Genomic DNA, 17301 nt, shown 5'->3' on the forward strand with positions numbered 1-17301 from the left:
CCAAACTCTAGGTCTATATTTCCTAGACCTCTAAATTTTTAGCTCTGGAGGAGATCTCAGAGGTCTTTATCTATAAAGGCTTCATTGCCTGGATATTTCCACAAAATGGCCCACTGGATTTAAAAAGTCAAAATGAAATACCTCATTTTATGTCTATTTCCAATTCCATTCCCACATTGACTCCTCTTCTTGAATTTTTTTTTAAGATTTTATTTATTTGACAAGAGAGACACAGTGAGAGAGGGAACACAAGCAGGGGGAGTGGGAGAGGAAGAAGCAGGCTTCCCACCAAGCAGGGAGCTTGATGTGGGACTCGATCCCAGGACCCTGGGATCATGATCTGAGCCAAAGGCAGATGCTTGCTTAATGACTGAGCCACCCAGGCACCCTTCTTCTTGAATTTATTGTTTCTGTAGTAATCCTGAAGCACATGGGGTCCTAATTCCCTCTATGCATTCAGCTGTTAATCCCAAATACTCCATTGCCAAAGACTTTCTCAGTTAGATTCACAGTTTTCTACACTCTCTAGTTTAGTATATGTGCTGCCGAAGCGAGCACTGCACTCTCTAGTTTAAATCCCAATTATCTCCCACCTAGAATATTGCAGTACACTCCTGGCTAGAGGGCCAGGTCTCTGGTGTCTTTCTGCCTGGAATTTTGAATTATTTTTATTCATTACCTCCACATTAATCTTCCTAAAGGGCAGTTCTGATCTGCAACTCTCTGGCCTAAAAATCTTAAATGTCTCAGATGGCTTACTAAATTATTCACAAGTTCCTTATCCTGGCATTTAAAGCCCTACATATCTGCATTCAATTCTGTTTTTCTGGCCTTCATTTTGAGCCCTGTACCTAGAATACCCTTCTTGCCTTCATCTTTACCCAGCAAACTGCTAAATTCTTTAAAACTTATTTCTGGGGTGCCTGAGTGGCTCAGTTGGCTAAGGGTCCAGCTTTTGATTTTGGTTCCAATCATGATCTTGGAGTAATGGGATGGAGCCTCCCCCCCCCCCCCCCCGCCCCAAACACACTTCAGGCTCTGCACTGGTATGGAGCTGGATTAAGATTCTCTCTCTGCCTCTTCCCCACCCACCACATTCTCTCTTTAAAAACAAAAACAAAAAAAACTTATTTCAAATACCACCTCCTTCATGAAGTCTTTTTGGGGGCTGGGGGTGCAGAATCTAAACTGAATTAGTCTTCCTTTGAACCCCTATAAGCACTTTTACACTTTTATTTCAATGCTTACCAGATTTTGCCTTCTATAATAATCTATAATTTACAGTGCTTCCAGATTTTTCCAGAAGTACACCTAATTATACAGAAAAATGAGCAGATAGCCCCAAGACTGTCACAAGAAGCTGCCTGGAAAATTAAATTTTAGTATAAATTTTTGCAGTGTTATCAGTCTTAAACTAATGTTTGTTTTTAATATAAAACTGTGGACCAAGGCTCCAGTAAGACGTTTCTAAAATCTCGTCTTGGGGATTTAGGCTACACCTGGCACACTGTGAAAACCCTCCCCTCATGCCCACTAAACTAAGCTTTCTAAGGGCAGGGACTGTCTTACTCTGTATGTATATACATTACCATCTACACACAAACACTCAAATACTGTTGAACTGTGACGCAGGATACGTTAACTAGTGTTAACTCTATTTACTAAATGTTTACCATGTACCTAGAACTGTGCTTTCCATTTCAAGAACTTATTCTCCGTGGGCTGACCTTGAACAAGTATAAAACTGTACAGATGAGTTAAATCATGGAACGTAAAGCCATCTGTACAAGACAACTTGGTTTGGGGGTCCCAGTCTCTCCGTTCCACACGCTAAGTACATCTGCAATAGTGATCAGTACCAACTTAAGGTGCACTCTGACCTCCAAATTATTTTCTGGAGATTGATGATTTTCTGCTAACACTGCGCAAAACTTAATCCCTCCATCTGAAAGTAAAAGGTCTCCATCCTTCCGTTCTCCAGTTTGAACCCCAGCAAAGCCCTCCGTGCACCGAGTGCTAGGGCTGAAGGAAATCTGGTCCCCCCAAAGGAGCAAAATGCCAAGGCTAGCAGCGCCGCCCCTAGAATCCCCCACGGGCTTCCAATTGGTCCTTGGGTCTCACTCTCATTCCAGATTGGTGTTCCAGCTTGCCTGTCGCCTCCAAAGAACCCACCTTTAGCCAGTGACTATTGGTAGATCGTTACGTCATTGTCCCAGCTACCCCACTCTCATTGGCTCCCATTGGAAGGGGCGGACACAACGTCACAGGCAAGGGCCGCCATTTTGACTGAGCAACCCTAGTGACAGGAGCCGAAGCAGCAGCGCAGGTTGTCCCCGTTTCCCCTCCCCCTCCCTTCTCCGGTTGACTTCCCGGGCCCCCTACACTCCACAATCCTGGTCCCGCCATGTCCCAGAAACAAGAAGAGGAGAACCCTGCGGAGGAGACCGGCGAGGAGAAGCAGGTGAAATGGAGGGGGTGCGGGCGGGCGAGCCGGGGGCGACTGTGAGGGGCGGGAGACGGTCTCCCACCAGTGCGGATTGGTCGCCATGGTCTCAGGCTCTACAGGGGTTGGCCACTACTTGCATCACGCCGGGTGAGCTTCAACACAGCTTGCAGCTCTGGCGCTGATTGGTTGGACCCATTGTTAGTCAGTGCCTTGCTCTTCCTGATTGGCCAATAGGCCTACCGCTCTACTTATTGAAGCTGTGCTATCATTGGCCAAGCGTGGGCACGGGGCGGGTGTTTGGAAACACTGGGTGAATGAAAGGAGGCTGGTGGTACTGGGAAGGGTAAATGACCCAACAACCCGGGCCAGGGCCTCGCATCAGAAAGCTAGAGGTGGAGGTAAAGACGTTTAAAAGATCGGCACCGAAAAGAGAGAAGTAATTATTATGGCTAGTTTAAGGTGGTAACTTTCTCGAGAGAACTATTTTGACGGTTGGGGATGGCCGGTTTCCCACCCTCAAGTCAGGAACGAATAGGCTTGAAGAGGACTAGAGTTCCATACAGAATAATGGAGGTTAAACCTAGAAAAGACACCAAAAGAGTCGTGACAAGAGAGACGCCACCCTCTTTGCACCACCACCCCGACTTCCAGGGCGGTGGAACTTAGTTCACCCACAATTCTCTGAAGAAAATACCCAAAGTAAATCTCTTCTTGGGGCTTGTATTTGACTTACAACATTTATTACGGGGCTCAGAGGTTCGTGAAAGGCAGCTGGTTATAACTACCGGATTGTCAAGGGAAGGGAATATAATTGCATGAAAAGAGCCACAAATTTGGCTTTAGGTCCTTGTGAAAAGCCACCAAAGAAAAGAGCATCGGGGCTCACAAAAAGCAGGAGAGTAATAACAGTGTGACCCTCCTGCAGACAATTGAATGCTCTTGGCATGTTCCCCAAACTTCCATCACTTGCCCTACTTGGGAAGTGTTGACTTTTTGGCAACAACTGTGAGTAAGTACTAGTGAACCTCCTATATCTTAATTTTCCTGAGCTTAAAAATAGTGTCATTTTCATCTCTGTTTACCTGTCACCTTCCTACCTAATATTTATGGAAATGCTGAAGCGATGTTGTTCCATTATTAAGGTGGAGATTTTTGGAGGCCACATAACTCTAGTCTCCTCCATAGAGAGACTCATCAGATGACTACCTTAGACTCTGGAAGAGAGAACATCTCAGTAGAATTATCCCATTTAATTTTATGTTTGACCTATACTGCGTGTTAGGGACAGCCAGGGAACTTTCCTATTCATCTTGGCTTACCAGAAGCCCTGGTTAGCTCTTTTCTCTCTTTGTCCTCCCTAGCTTCTATGCTGAATGAGCTATAGTTTGCTCTTGATTGAAGTATTTTGTTTAGCTGTTATCTTTAATCCAATACTCCCAGGATGGGGTGGTTCCTTAGGTGTAGTGTGAGAAGCAGCTGGTTTGGCTGCGGGTGGGCGGGGGGTGCTGGGTTTCCTCACAATACAATTCAAGTCATCTTGAACTTCATGGATTTGAACAAAGTTCTAGCTTTATTTGGGAGTAGAACAGAAACAGTGTTTACAAGAGGTGGATCACTAGGAAAAGTTAATAGTATAAAAGTTATTAGATGTTAGAAGCAGTTGCTTCTCAGTTTTTAATATAATTGGCCCATTTGTTTCCCCCAGGACACACAGGAGAAAGAAGGTATTCTCCCTGAGAGAGCTGAGGAGGCAAAGCTAAAGGCCAAATATCCAAGCCTAGGACAAAAGCCTGGAGGCTCTGACTTCCTCATGAAGAGACTCCAGAAAGGGGTATGGGACACAATCTCTTATCCTCTTATTTGGAGCCAAAGGGGGCTTTTGGGATGAGAACTGTAGAGCTTCTCCTAAATGCTTATCTGGAGGTTTTGTTGTTGGGCAGTAGTAGAGAGCAATTAGAAACTTGTAAAGAGCAAGGCAAATGATTATAAATCCCTGATATGGTATCATACAGGATATTAAGGCTTAATGTTGAAACATTTGGGTGTAGGGGCATTAGGGGATTGAGGGAAAGAAGGACATTAGAAACTGAAATGCTGACTTCGCCAGGCATATGTGTGTTTAGATGGTGGGAGTTTTAGGACTGTACTTTTTAAGATGAGAGCTGAATTTTAGGGTGCATGATTTCAAAAAAGATCAAACCATCTGTTCTCTAGACTTCTCCAACTTGAAATGAATAGATTTCTTCAGACCCTTGAAATTAGTACCAGTCATTAACTATATTCCCTCAAGAGACATTTTTTCATCCAAGGTAGCCCTCCTCACCAAGGGAGGGTGCGCCTTCATAGCCATGTAGCTCCTAATCAGGTTTCTCTGTCCCCAGAGGTACCTAAAACCAACTGAGGGATTATAAGTCATTAGACTGGAGTGTATTCCTAGGTATGGATGAAATGGACAGTAAAACAGATTCCCTGTGGAGAATCCTAGTTATTGAGTCTTAGTCACAGATGATGATGTGATGCTGATTTGCAGTTTACCTTGCCGTAGGCAAGGCAGGCGTGGGCAGGCTGTCACAGCCATGGAACATGTGTGGGAGCAGTGGGAGTCAGAGGAAAAGTACATTATCCTCATGAACAAGCCCAGTTTCTATTCATGGTCTGAGGGAATCATTTCTAATTTTGAGATTGTTGACTTGAGGTTGCCAGATCGATGCTTCTTGATATCTTATTATTTATATCCTTGGCACTAGATCGTTGGGACACTGACCGGTCCTCAGTAAGCCTTTATGAATAGTCAGTAATTTGGTTGAACCATACAGTACTGATGGGTGTATAAAGGATGTAAGGGCTATCTCTTAACTCCTAAAATCTATACTGTAGCAAGGAAACTACTTACATACCTGAAAATGTCAGAACACAAAGGGGAGAAGACATAGTACATGTACTTAATGCTAAACTCTGTGTGCATGAGGTTAATCAAGGAAGACTGGAAAGATCTAAGATGATGAGGTTTTATAATGGATGTGAGTCTCCTTGCTTTTGAGGTAGGCCAGAGTTCCTCACTCACTTAAAACATCCCTCTTGTCTCTTAGCAAAAGTACTTTGACTCAGGAGACTACAACATGGCCAAAGCCAAGATGAAGAATAAGCAGCTGCCAAGTGCAGGACCAGACAAGAACCTCGTGACTGGTGACCACATCCCCACCCCACAGGATCTTCCCCAGAGAAAGTCCTCGCTCGTCACCAGCAAGCTTGCGGGGTAACCTGGGCCCCCCTCTGTCCCCTTCCTCACCCACTGGACTTTTATATATCATAAGCAGGGATGGAATGAGTGCCTAGTTAGCTCTTCTCAGCTTGCTAGCCAGAAATGACTGTGATTCTGCTGGAGGCTGCTAAGAAGGTGATATGGGTTGGAAAGGGGTTCTGAGTTCATTTCTTTGATTAAATTGAGATTTCCAGACCCTCACTGTAGCCCAGGTAGGGACCCAAGAGTGAGAGACTAGGATTGGATCTTGCTGCAAATGCTCTTTTTTCTTTTGTATGAGAAACTGGGGAGATGTGATTTTTCCTTTTGGAAGAGACTATCCCAAAATTGGCTAAGTCTTGGGAATAATTCGGTAGGTTTACATCCAGAGGCTAACCTGACAGCTGGAAAAGTGAATGAGATCTGTTTTCTGTGCTTCTAAGTGTTTTTTCCCTTAGGCTGCTATTTCTTCGTGTTTCCATTATGGCAGGTTTAGAGAATCCTCAAAAAGAAAACGTGGTTTGCTTGCCTAAAACTGCAGTGCCCACTTAACCTCTCTTACTCAGAGAGTCTCTGACAGTTGGCCCTGGCTCTTACATAATGTAAAGATTGGAGCACATCATTTACATGAAATGGGTACCTTCTCTCTCTCTTCCAGCATGTTGCTTTTGCAAGTAGGGGTGGTGGAAAGAGCACTGGGTTTGGAGTTAAGATATGTGGGTTCTAGTTGCCCTCTGAGAAAAACTGGTATGTAAACTTGGTCAAGTCATTTAACCTCTATGGATTTCTATTTCCTCATCTGTAACAGAAGTGGATATAGATAGGATTGATTCAAATTTAAAATTCATTTAACTGCCAGCTGAAAAAAAAGTCTTTGCTACTTTTGTAAAACTAAATGAGGAAGACCTGTGGCTAAGCCCCCAGAGGGGAACCATTTGGGGACTGCATGCAGAGAGAGGACATTGAGATTTGGGAGGTACAAATTCAGTCAAGGAGGCCTCAGAAGTATCATGGTCTTAAGGGTCAAGGAAAAAGTTCTAAGAAGCTAGCTGCTATGGAAGCTTCTTGCCTCTGGCCCCACCCACTCTCCTGGCCTCCAGTCTGGATCTTTGCTACAAAAACCTGCTGTGGCAGCCCAGCTGTGAGCCTGAGGACACATGCTCGTCACACATATGTGGTGGAGTCCCACGTTTCAGATGTAGTCAGATGCCAGGTGTGTGTTGTTAGGGAGAACAGAAAAAAAGGGACAAGCTGAAGCCAGCCTCCAGGCCTTGGAACTGTGGCCAGGCTAGAGCAGCAGGTTCTTAGGGGATGATTCACCTGGGAGGAAGGTGGTGGGGGAAGGTGATCAGGAAGAGAGAAAGCTCTGCCATCCTAGAGGTAGGTAATTCAGCCCCTGTGGGATGAGTAGCAGCAGTGCAGACTCATGAGCAGGTGGGGGAGAGTGGTGCTGGTGGCCAGCACCTTCAACCTACTTAACTTCGCCCGAATCCTACTGCTAGTTAGCACAGAAAGGGGCCAGGGAAAGAACCAACTGTTCAGGAGAGCAAGATTCTGTAATCCTCTCTTGCCCTCTCACCTCATAAATTCTGATACCCCAAACCTTTGGCCTGATGAGAATGACCATGAACTTGCTGATGCGCATGTGGGGTGATGGCAAGTGTGTATACTTCTTTCCTGACTGGCCATTCACTTTTCTGGCTGTCGCTCAGATTGGATAGGAGGGAGTTGGTGAGGAAGGAATGGAGAGAGCAGGATCCCTGGATTCCCTGGCCCCCAGACTCCTTTGACTGTCACTTGTAATTGTATATAATTTTTGTGTTTCTTGCTCCATTCCTCATGCTGTCTTCCTTAGTCTAAAGTCCGTGTGGGAAGGGGAAATTGCCGAACATCCTTGTATAGTTTCCTCAACTGTTGCAGCCATGTTGTACATAGATATGTCATGTTATTATATATATAAATATATATATAATTTTGTACGTTTTCTTCATCTCTGATCCTCTCGAATTTTGTACTTTTTTCTTTTCTGTCCAAGCTGCCTTCCCTATTGGTCATCTGAATCCTCAAGACTGAGTCACGAGTCTGTTTTTTTAGGAAGGAACAAAAGAAATAGGGAAATCAGAAACTGTTGGTCTTGCTTGCTCTCTGTACCTGGTCATCTTCAAGGCTAAGAAAACAAAGAAACGAGCAATACACATTGTGTATTTGCCACCTGTTTCCACAGTATGAAATACATCATTCCCAAGGGTCATTCCCAAATTCAAATCCAAATCACTTCAATTAAACCTAGATTATTAAATCCACTCAGAACAACATGTGTATTGCCAGGCCCCGGCTTCCATGCTGGTCCCCTCCTCGTCACTGTGTGTGTGTCCCCATTAGCCTCTGCTGCTGCGGCTGGCTGTGCCATGCCTGTGAAACCAAGTCTGCCCTAAGCCAGGCAGCTTAATTTCCTGCACCCCTCGAGTTATTTTGATCTTGTCTAAAGAATTTTCTGTATTGCTTTCATGGGTATTTCCAGAAAGATGGAGAACACTTTGTTTTGTGGATAGAAAAAACCTGAAGTTCTCTCCCCCTCTGTCTCTCTCCCCTCCCCTTTTCTCACTTTCTCCCCTTCTCTCCATCTCTCTCCCTCTTCTCCGTCCTCTTTCTCCCTTTCCCCTCTCCCTTCTCCCTCTCCTTACCTCTCTCCTCTGTCTCTGTCTGTCTTCAACTCTCAGTGGATTGGATTCAGGCTTGTGCCCAGTAGCCTAATGATTGTTAAGTATGGAAGAATCATGGGGTAGGGACTGGGATGGAACATCGGGTTTTTTCCCCTATTACTTGACAGTGTTTTCTTTTTCTTCTTCTGTGTTCGTCCGCAGTGGCCAAGTTGAATGATGTTGCCTGGGGCTCCGCCAGATCCTGAGACGCTGCCCTCCTGGGTCCTGTGCTGGCTCCTGCCCCTCCCTGCTTTTGCAGCCAGGGGTCAGGAGGTGGCTCGGGTGCGGGCTGGAGAGGCAGAAGCCCCTGCCCGTCGGTGTCCCAGCGCATGGAGCCCCTTGGGCTGAGCACCAAGACCCTGAACCTTTTTTGTTTTACCTTTTTTCCAAATAACTGTTGGGAGAAATCTCAGTGAAATCCTGGCGGGGATGGGAGGGGGTGGGGCGTGTGGGTGTGGTGTTTGAGAGGGTGGGGTGGGAAATTTGTGGGGGATATGAAATAGGGCTTGGAGTTGATAAAAACATTCCTGACTATCCTTCCTAACCATGTGGCTGGTGTGGGATGGGTATGAGGGGGAGGAATGCCTAGACTCCAGATGAGGAGTTCTAATTCAGCTCTGTAGGAAAATGCCTTGTTTGCTTGGATGTGGCTGGGGATCTGGTGTCAGATAAAAAAAAAAAAACTGTCCATCTATATATGACAGATGGAAACAGCTCCTCTGATTCTGCAGAGCAAGCTGAGAACACAGTTAATGTTAACTGTTCACTGAAAAAAGTGTTGTCCTTGAAATAGATTTGCTGTGGGGAGAAGGGCAGTGAGTGTGGGGAAAGGGGGCCATGAGCGTGGGGAGTCCCACAGAGCCCAGGAGACTTTTTCAGTATTTGAAATAAAAAAAAAAAAGACGACCCACAAAAAAACACAACCCAGAAATATTCTGAAGCAGTTGGTGTGTTTTATTGGGGTTTGGGAAAAGGGAAGAAAATGAAACTGAAGACACCATTCAGGGGAGAAGCTGGTGTGGGGCCTTGAGTTCTAAGGAATAGGGGCCCTTAATATGGGATACGACTGGGCTCCCTGCTTACATCACTTAGGAAGAGGGAATTAGGGATGTTAGCATATAGATCTGGACTTTCCCTGACTCCTATCTGTCCTTTTGTTTCTGTAGCTAATGTAGAAGATGCATCAGCCTCAGGTTTTGGCTCACAAAATGAAGAATTTGATCTAAATAGTTTATAACACCTAGAGCTTAGTTCAGGTTAAGCAAAAAAGAAAAGCCCATTCTCCCTTTTCCCTTTTCAGTCTTCCATTCTTTCATAAGTTCTGTCTGTGAAGGAGAAATGTGACCTCTAGTAATAAGCCAAAAAGAACTCAAGCCTTTCTGCTTGTGGCCAGTGGGGGGCAGAGTGACTCCTTTCCTCACCACCTCCCAAGCATGGCAGAATCCTGCCACTTTAAGAATTAAAAAAAAAAAATAAAAAGAATTTAAAAACTGCTTATGAATGTATTGTAGAAAAGAACAATACCAAAAAACTCACATCTGTCTCCCTGACACACACAACATTCACATGTGGTAGTCTACTTGCCCATTTTACCCAGCTTTGAGTAGGAGAGTATATTTTCCCAAATATGATTGGCTTCTCAAATGAGTATGCACCAAGGAAGATAAACAAGGTCCAATAGACCTAGATATTCCAGAAAACTCTCGAGCTCACTGAGGGGGAAGGATACTTCCAAACTGGACTAGGAATGTTGTTCTCAGTATCTAACTCATTCTTTCTCCTTAATCAGAAGTTTTCCAAATACGTTCAGCTACTCAGGATGTTACTGACTTGTTCTCTCCTGATTTAGCCAGGGGATTGTGATGCCTCCCAACCACTGGCCTTTCTGAGTAAGCTAGTGGTATGGAGATGCATTAAAAACATTCCCTGCCTTTGTGGGGTTTATTGTCTTTGTGGAAGAAAAGTTACACAGAAGTTCACATACTACATCAGAATTATAAACTCAAAGCTAGGAGACACACACACACACACACACACACACACTGTAGAATGTTTACTGTGGTAGTGTTAGCGAGTCTTCTCATCCCTATTCCCCTTAAACCAGTCCCATGACTTCTTTTTGAGCATGCCATCTCTAGTGTATGTTTGCCAGGTGGATACAGCTGGGGAGTGAGATCAGTCAGGCTTGTATGTGGGATCATTCAGTGCAGTTTCATTTTTAATACAGATAAAGAAGTGGAAGTAAAAAGATAAATTACTTATAAGGTGGCAAAGTTAGTTCACTGAAGAGCTTGAGATAGTATCTAGGCTTTTTTTTTTTTTTTTTTTTTTAAGTAGGCTCCATGCTGGGCATGGGTTCCCAATGCTGGGCTTGAACTCAGGACTCTGAGATCAAGACCTGAGCTGAGATGCTCAACCAAGTGAGCCATCCAGGCACCTTATATCTAGGCTTTTATATGACTTTTACATTATTCCTGGCTTCCCTGGTCCTTGGTTTTAAGCTGTAGTCTTAGGAATCCTGGGGTGCCAAGAAAGGATTGTGGCAGTCTCTGTTACAGTATAAAACCTTGTCATCCCTTCTCCCTCACTCCCATACTGTGCCGCCACGCAGCCAGAACAGACTGCTCTGCACTGCTTCAAAGCGTCATTCCTGCCTATATTCCAAAGAGTGGAATCAAGAGTTCTTCATTCCTCCAACATGGCTGAGTGATGATTCCACTGACAAGCCTCTCAGCCATCTGATACACAGAGTGGCAGGGATGAAGTCACCATGATTATTGTCCAGCAGCATTTATTTTAGGCTGATGTGGCCTGGGCATGGAAAAACTAGGGCAAAAGACAAATAACTTGGAGAGCTGCCTTTCAGAAGATCTGCAGTGAGCAAGCAGCACCCACACAAGCAGCCCTGGCATGCATAGTGCCCTCTACTGGGCCTTGAGGGAGGTTACCAAGGAAAGGGAAGCTAAGCCAGGACGGAAGCATAAAAATAAATGCAAATTCATGTCGTTCTAAGCAGAATGCCAAGAGCCAAGGGAAGGAGAATCAGGAGAGAGTTGTTAGCTGAAATTTCTTAGAGATAGGGAACTTATTAATGATAAGGTAGAGGCCTCCCATGCTTGGGCCAGTCTGTTCATTCACATCTAACTGTTGAACACTCACTTTGCAATTAGAAACATCAGCTATTGTTGGGCAGATAGACAATATAAGAGATCGTGTCTGCCCTGGAGGAACTTGGAGCCTCATTGAGACAACACTTCAACATATGATGCAAGACTGCATAGCATCATGCAGTCAGGCTGTGGTAAAAGAATTCTCTTGGTTTCCGCTCAGGTGGTGGTCTTAGGGTCATGAGGTTGAGCCCTGCATCAGGCTCCACGCTCAGGGCAGAGTCCACTTGGGTTTTCTCTCTCACACAAATAAATCTTTCTTTAAAAATCGCAGGGGCACCTGGGTGGTTCAGTTGGTTAAGTGTCTGACTTCGGCTCAGGTCATGATCCCAGGGTCCTGGGATGGGCTCTCTGCTCAGCAGGGAGTCTGCTTCTCCCTCTCCTGCCTTTTTCTCCCCATGCTTGTGCCCTCTCACTCTTTCTCAGTCAAATAAGTAAATAAAATCTTAAAAACAAATTCTCAGAAGGGAAAATCCAAAGGGCTAGAATCACTAGGTAAATATTACTGGTGGAAATGGAAATTGAACTGGGCCTTGAAAGACGAGTGGTACTTCATTAGTCCAGTTCGAGGGGCACCTGAATGGCACAGTCGATTAAGCCTCTGACTCCCGGTTTTGGCTCAGGTCGGGAGATCTAGCCCCAGGTCAGGCTCTGTGCTCCCTATCCCTCTGCCCCCACTCTCTAAAAATAAATCTTTAAAAAATAATAGTTCAGTTCAGTTACTTAATAAAAGCCCAAAATATGCCAGTCACTGTGCTAAAATATAAGTGATATGTGGGTGCTTTCTTTTTCCACCTGAAGAAACCACACTATAGTGTTACACTTGGGTTGTAGAGGCCTAGCTACATAGAGATACAGGGATGAGTAAGTAATTGCTAAATGTTTTGAGTACTTAGGATGTGTCAAGCCCCATGCTACGTGCTTAACTTACATCCTCTCATTTATTCCTCGCAGTTCTCTGAGTAGGCGGTTATCCTGCTGCCATTACACAAATGAGGAAACTAAAACAATAACTTGCCCAAGTCGCACAGCTTCTGAGAGTGGAGGCACGAGTCACTCCAATAGCTGCAAAGGGTTGGGGAAAGAGTGATCAGGAAGACTTTCATGCAGGAAGTTCTGAGAGAGGAACAGGGCTTCTCCAGAAAGATAAGGAGGTAAGGGGCATTTTGATAGACCAACACTTAGAGAAGAATAAGACAGTGTGGAACCGAACGGGTGGTGCTTCAGCAACAGGATTGAGTCCTAGGGAGGGGCTGGTCCACAGCCAAGAAGGTAGACAGGAGCCAGATGACAGAGGATACGGCAGGCAGGCAGGCCTAGGGACCGCTGAGGGGATGGCAAAAAAACCACCTGGTCAGATCTGTGTTTTAGCAATTAAAGGTGAAGGATTTAGCAATCACTGGTTCTAGTGTTGTCTGGTTTTTAAATTCTGATTTTGATCTATTTTGGTAACTCAGGACAAGTTTCCTAAACTCTTTGCTTCAGTTCATTTGTAAAATAGGAATGATATGGTACCTACCATAAAGGGCGTTTGTGCTGATTAAACAAAATAAGGCATGTAAAGCCCTTCAGGGATTGTAACAGCACATGAGATGTGGTTTCTGTCCTCATGGAGCTCACAGACTATTGGAGGATGTAATAAAGCCTGGCAGGCAGATAATTAGAATACAAATGGGAAAGATAGGATAAGCACAAAATGCTCTGAAAGCACACACCTAATTTGAAGGTAGAAGAATAGTCAGGAAAATCCTTTCAGAGATTTATAAACTGAAATCTGATGGAGTAGTAGGACATAGTCATGTAAAGGGGTTAGACTGGGAAAGGGGATCTTCCAAATAGAAGGACAGCATGTGAAAAGATTTAGAGGTACTGCATTCTGGGACCTCAAAATAACTGAGGGACATGTGGGTGGCTGTCAGTTGAGTGTCCAGACTCCTGGTTTCACCTTGGGTCATGTTCTCTGGGTCAGGAGACTGGGCCCACTCAGCAGGGAATCTGCTGGATATTTTTTCTCTCTCTCTCTCTCTCCCTCTCTGTCCCTCCCCTGCTTGTGTACTCTCTTTCTCTCCCTAAAATAAATAAATCTTTAAAAAATAAAAAATAATAATAATTGGGAGTAGCTGTAGCATACCAAACAGCAGAAGGGGTGCAGAGAAACGGGTAGAGGGAAGTGAGAGTCCAATCACAAAGGGCCTTTTGGGCTTGTTCCTGGAGGTGATGAGAAGCTGCTGAGCTTTTGAGCAAGGGAATGACATAATCACATTGCCTCTTGAGGAAAATATTTCTGACAACAGTGTGGGCAAGAGACTGGAGAGGGTAAAATCGATGTATTTAGAGGTGCTGTTAAGAGGTTAAAGTTAAGGGATATACATTATCGTTTAGCTCCTAGATCATGATTTGTAGACACAGGGAGTGGACTCACAAGGGAAAAAGGTGCTGGAGGAGAGTTCAAGAAATCCACCGGATTCAGACCGAGTAAGAAGGCAGGCTAAAGAAGGTATGATCAGGGGCGCCTGGGTGGCTCAGTGGGTTAAGCCGCTGCCTTCGGCTCAGGTCATGATCTCAGGGTCCTGGGATCGAGTCCCGCATCGGGCTCTCTGCTCAGCAGGGAGCCTGCTTCCCTCTCTCTCTCTCTCTGCCTGCCTCTCTATCTACTTGTGATCTCTCTCTGTCAAATAAATAAATTTTAAAAAAAAAAAAAAAAAAAGGAAGGTATGATCAACTCTGGTCAAGAGGAGTTGTGATAAGGTCAAAGAGCTGATGATTTAGAAGTCAAAGAAGTGATTAAGCTGGAAGCTTGGGACCTGGTAGAATGACTTTAAAAATTGAAGATTTTAGAGTTGGAACTCTTCCATGTAATGACACGGGTAGTAGGAATGGGGGTCTGAAGTGGAGTAAAAATAAAGGTCATTAGAATGTTTAAAGAACAAGGGAGTTCCCACATCCAGCTGCAAAGGTAAGTGACTCATATATTTGTGGTTTTGTTGTTACCTTTTGTTAAACCCAACTGTACTTCTTTTTATAAAAGATTAAAGCATTTAGCTTAGAAAATAACAACAAAGAAGAATTATGTTGGATCAGTAAATCAGGTTGTTGGAATGAATCCAGAATTATGCAGATTGGGGAGAAGATCAAGCCTAGTACCATCCTGGTATAGAAGTGACCAGGATCAGCAAAGATCATAAAGGAGAGTTTAGCTTGACGGAATGAACTCCAAAGCAGGAGGAATGGCATGTAAATACCTTGGAAGAATAATGACCTGAAAATGACCTTAGGGAGCTAGAAGTACTTCAGTTTCCCCACTTCCTGATATTGGAAGAGGGGGAAAAAACCTCTAGGGCTGCAAACAAAGCAGTGTCTTAGGGGAAACCTAGATGTAATTTGAATGAGTGGGTTCAGGGAAATTTTCTAAAGAGTTTCTGTGTGAGGCATCAGAGAAATGCGTAGACCAGAGGTGAAGGTATAAGTGAGTGGGAGAGTTCTACATCTGGAGCAGAATCCAAAGGTTATAGAGAGATGGGAACCCCTTTTGCAATGAATTAACCTTAAGGTTCCCAGCTTTGGTTTAAAAGTTGTTTGGTATCCGTGTTGACTGAAGGCCCCAGTGGGCTATAAAGCCCAGTCTCAGGCCTGCCTGAGTGACAGGTGCTGAGTGGTAAGTTAAACATGCCAGCTCTGAGAAGGCATTCTAGGGGAAAAAAGAGAATGGAGCAGTAGTTCTAAACTGATTACAAAGAGGAACAAGTAGGCTAGACTAAAGCAGACAACTGGAAGAGGGTCCTTCACTCATTTCACAAGTATATATCGAACTACCAGGACTTTGTCTTATTTATTGGCATATCCCTGCCATCAAGAATGGCACATAATATGTGCTCAGTAAGTATCTGTTGAAGGAATTGCTCATTATGAGTCTATCAATACTCAGAAAAAATTATGAAGAGTTGACCTCTTTTAGCAATAGTGGATAAGCAGAGAGATGAAACCACTGAGAGAACATGGGAAGGTTACTCCCCAGACAAAACAGGGCCTCTCTTTTGGAAAACTTTTAGATGTACCACATGACTAAGAACAAATAAGAGCCAAATACTCTTACCAACCAAGGATAGCTTTTCTTCAAGACATTACAATCATCTCCTCATGACAGGAAGAGAACACTCAATACTGATAACCACACTGTGGTAAAGTGGCCCCTTCAGGTTAAAAAAAAAAAAAAAAAGGTTTTGATATAAATGGAAATTTGGTGACAGAGGCACTTAGTGTATTTAGATGGGCTTTTTTTGAACCTTGTTTTGACATATTTATCATAGGTAGATATGAGAGATTAATACAAAATATGAACTCTTGGTTATTAAATCTTTATTATAATATTTAGTTGAAAAGCTTGAACTAAATAGAATTGACACAGTGTATGAACTTTTCTCAAAGTATTCAAATTAACTGCTAGGGCTCCATGCGCACGAACAAGCACCATTCTTGACCTAGTGCCAGCTACCTCCCTTACAGCCTCAAACCCAGTTAGTAACATCAGACTGATACTTACGCTAGAATATTTATATTTTCAACTAGAGAGAAAGTGCTCATGCATTAGCAGACCTGTTGGCAGAGGGCAGAGGTGGGGGTCGGTTGGCAGAAGCAACTTACTGTTGTTAAAATTACCTAAAATGAGACCACTTACTCAAATATAGAAAGGGAAGTCCTGGCATCATTCAGTGATCGGGAGTCCTGGCTCAGCATTAAGGTCCAGTCTGGACTGCCTTTTATGAGTAGGAAAATCTGAGTCACCCTCAGACTTCCCTCCTTGAATTTCTGAATCATTTCCTTTTCCAGTGACCCAAACTGGTACAACTATGGGAAATAGTCAGAAGGACAAGTTCTGGAACAAGTTGTGTTCAGGGTGCTCATTTCACGAATGGTAAAACTGAGGCCAAGAGATGGTACCTTTTGCCCAGTTGCATAGCCTCTGTCAGACAGCTTTTCCTATACGCAAAGCTCTCTCCTCTAGAAGCTGATTTCAGGGGGATCTGGGTGGCTCAGTTGGTTAAGCGGCTGCCTTTGGCTCAGGTCATGATCCTGGGGTCCTGGCATCGGGCTCCCTGCTCAGTAGGGAGCCTGCTTCTCCCTCTCCCTCTGCCTGCCGTTCCCCTTGCTTGTGCACGTTCTCTCCCTCTCTCTCTCTAATAAATAAAATATTAGAAAAAATAGAAGATGGTTTCACAGCAAATTTGGGGCTCTGGTTTTCATTTACTTTAGTTAGAAGTAAACAAACTAAATACTTGGGTTGGAAGTCTGAGAGGAACTCAGGGTCCAGGCGAACAAGCTGCCGTCCGTGGTATCCCCTCCTAGTAATGTATGCTGGTGTCCTGCTGCGGACCAGTGAGAGGGCTCTTCTAACTCAGAGTTTCTCTACTTTGAGACTAGACATTTTGGACCAGACACATCTTTGCTGTAGGGGCTGTCCTGTGTATTTTAGGATGTTAACAGCTCTGTCCTCTGCCCACTAGATGCTCAGTCAGAACAACAAAAAAGTCCCCCCAAATTGCCAAATGTCCCCTAGGGTCCTGTGGTTGAGATCCACTATGCTGACTTGAGGGGCTCTTGTAACTCAGTCCTGGTCCCATTTAATCCTCTCACCAGTGCCTCTCCTTACTCCCCTCACCTTTTCTCCCTCACCTTTTCTCCCTCACCTTTCCCTCTGGGGCTACCATCCCTTCAACAGATGGGATCCTCCAACTTCTACCCTCAGTG

At 44.4% G+C, this 17301-nt stretch overlaps 1 protein-coding gene across 2 annotated transcripts; it reads left to right on the plus strand.

The window, feature by feature from the left end:
* Positions 1-2251: 2251 nt before the first annotated feature.
* Positions 2252-9320, plus strand: ENSA (endosulfine alpha). Of its 2 annotated transcripts, XM_046018807.1 has the most exons (4): positions 2263-2461; positions 4152-4277; positions 5536-5702; positions 8552-9320. In XM_046018807.1, exons 1-4 carry the CDS (start codon positions 2405-2407, stop codon positions 8565-8567), a joined length of 366 nt encoding a protein of 121 aa, XP_045874763.1. In that variant the 5' UTR covers positions 2263-2404; the 3' UTR covers positions 8568-9320. The 2 variants fall into 2 exon arrangements, with proteins under 2 accessions (XP_045874774.1, XP_045874763.1); XM_046018818.1 differs by lacking the exon at positions 4152-4277 and having other exon boundaries at positions 2252-2461.
* Positions 9321-17301: the final 7981 nt, after the last annotated feature.

The sequence above is a fragment of the Meles meles genome, chromosome 1 (assembly GCF_922984935.1).
Source record: "Meles meles chromosome 1, mMelMel3.1 paternal haplotype, whole genome shotgun sequence".
In the NCBI taxonomy this organism is placed as follows: Eukaryota; Metazoa; Chordata; class Mammalia; order Carnivora; family Mustelidae; genus Meles; species Meles meles.

Bases quoted from the DNA above. Each gene is read 5' to 3' on its own strand.
- ENSA (XM_046018807.1), top strand. From the start codon at position 2,405: ATGTCCCAGAAACAAGAAGAGGAGAACCCTGCGGAGGAGACCGGCGAG. The intron at 2,462-4,151 runs GTGAAATGGAGG...TGTTTCCCCCAG, and splicing joins AGACCGGCGAGGAGAAGCAG to GACACACAGGAGAAAGAAGG. The intron at 4,278-5,535 runs GTATGGGACACA...CTTGTCTCTTAG, and splicing joins TGAAGAGACTCCAGAAAGGG to CAAAAGTACTTTGACTCAGG.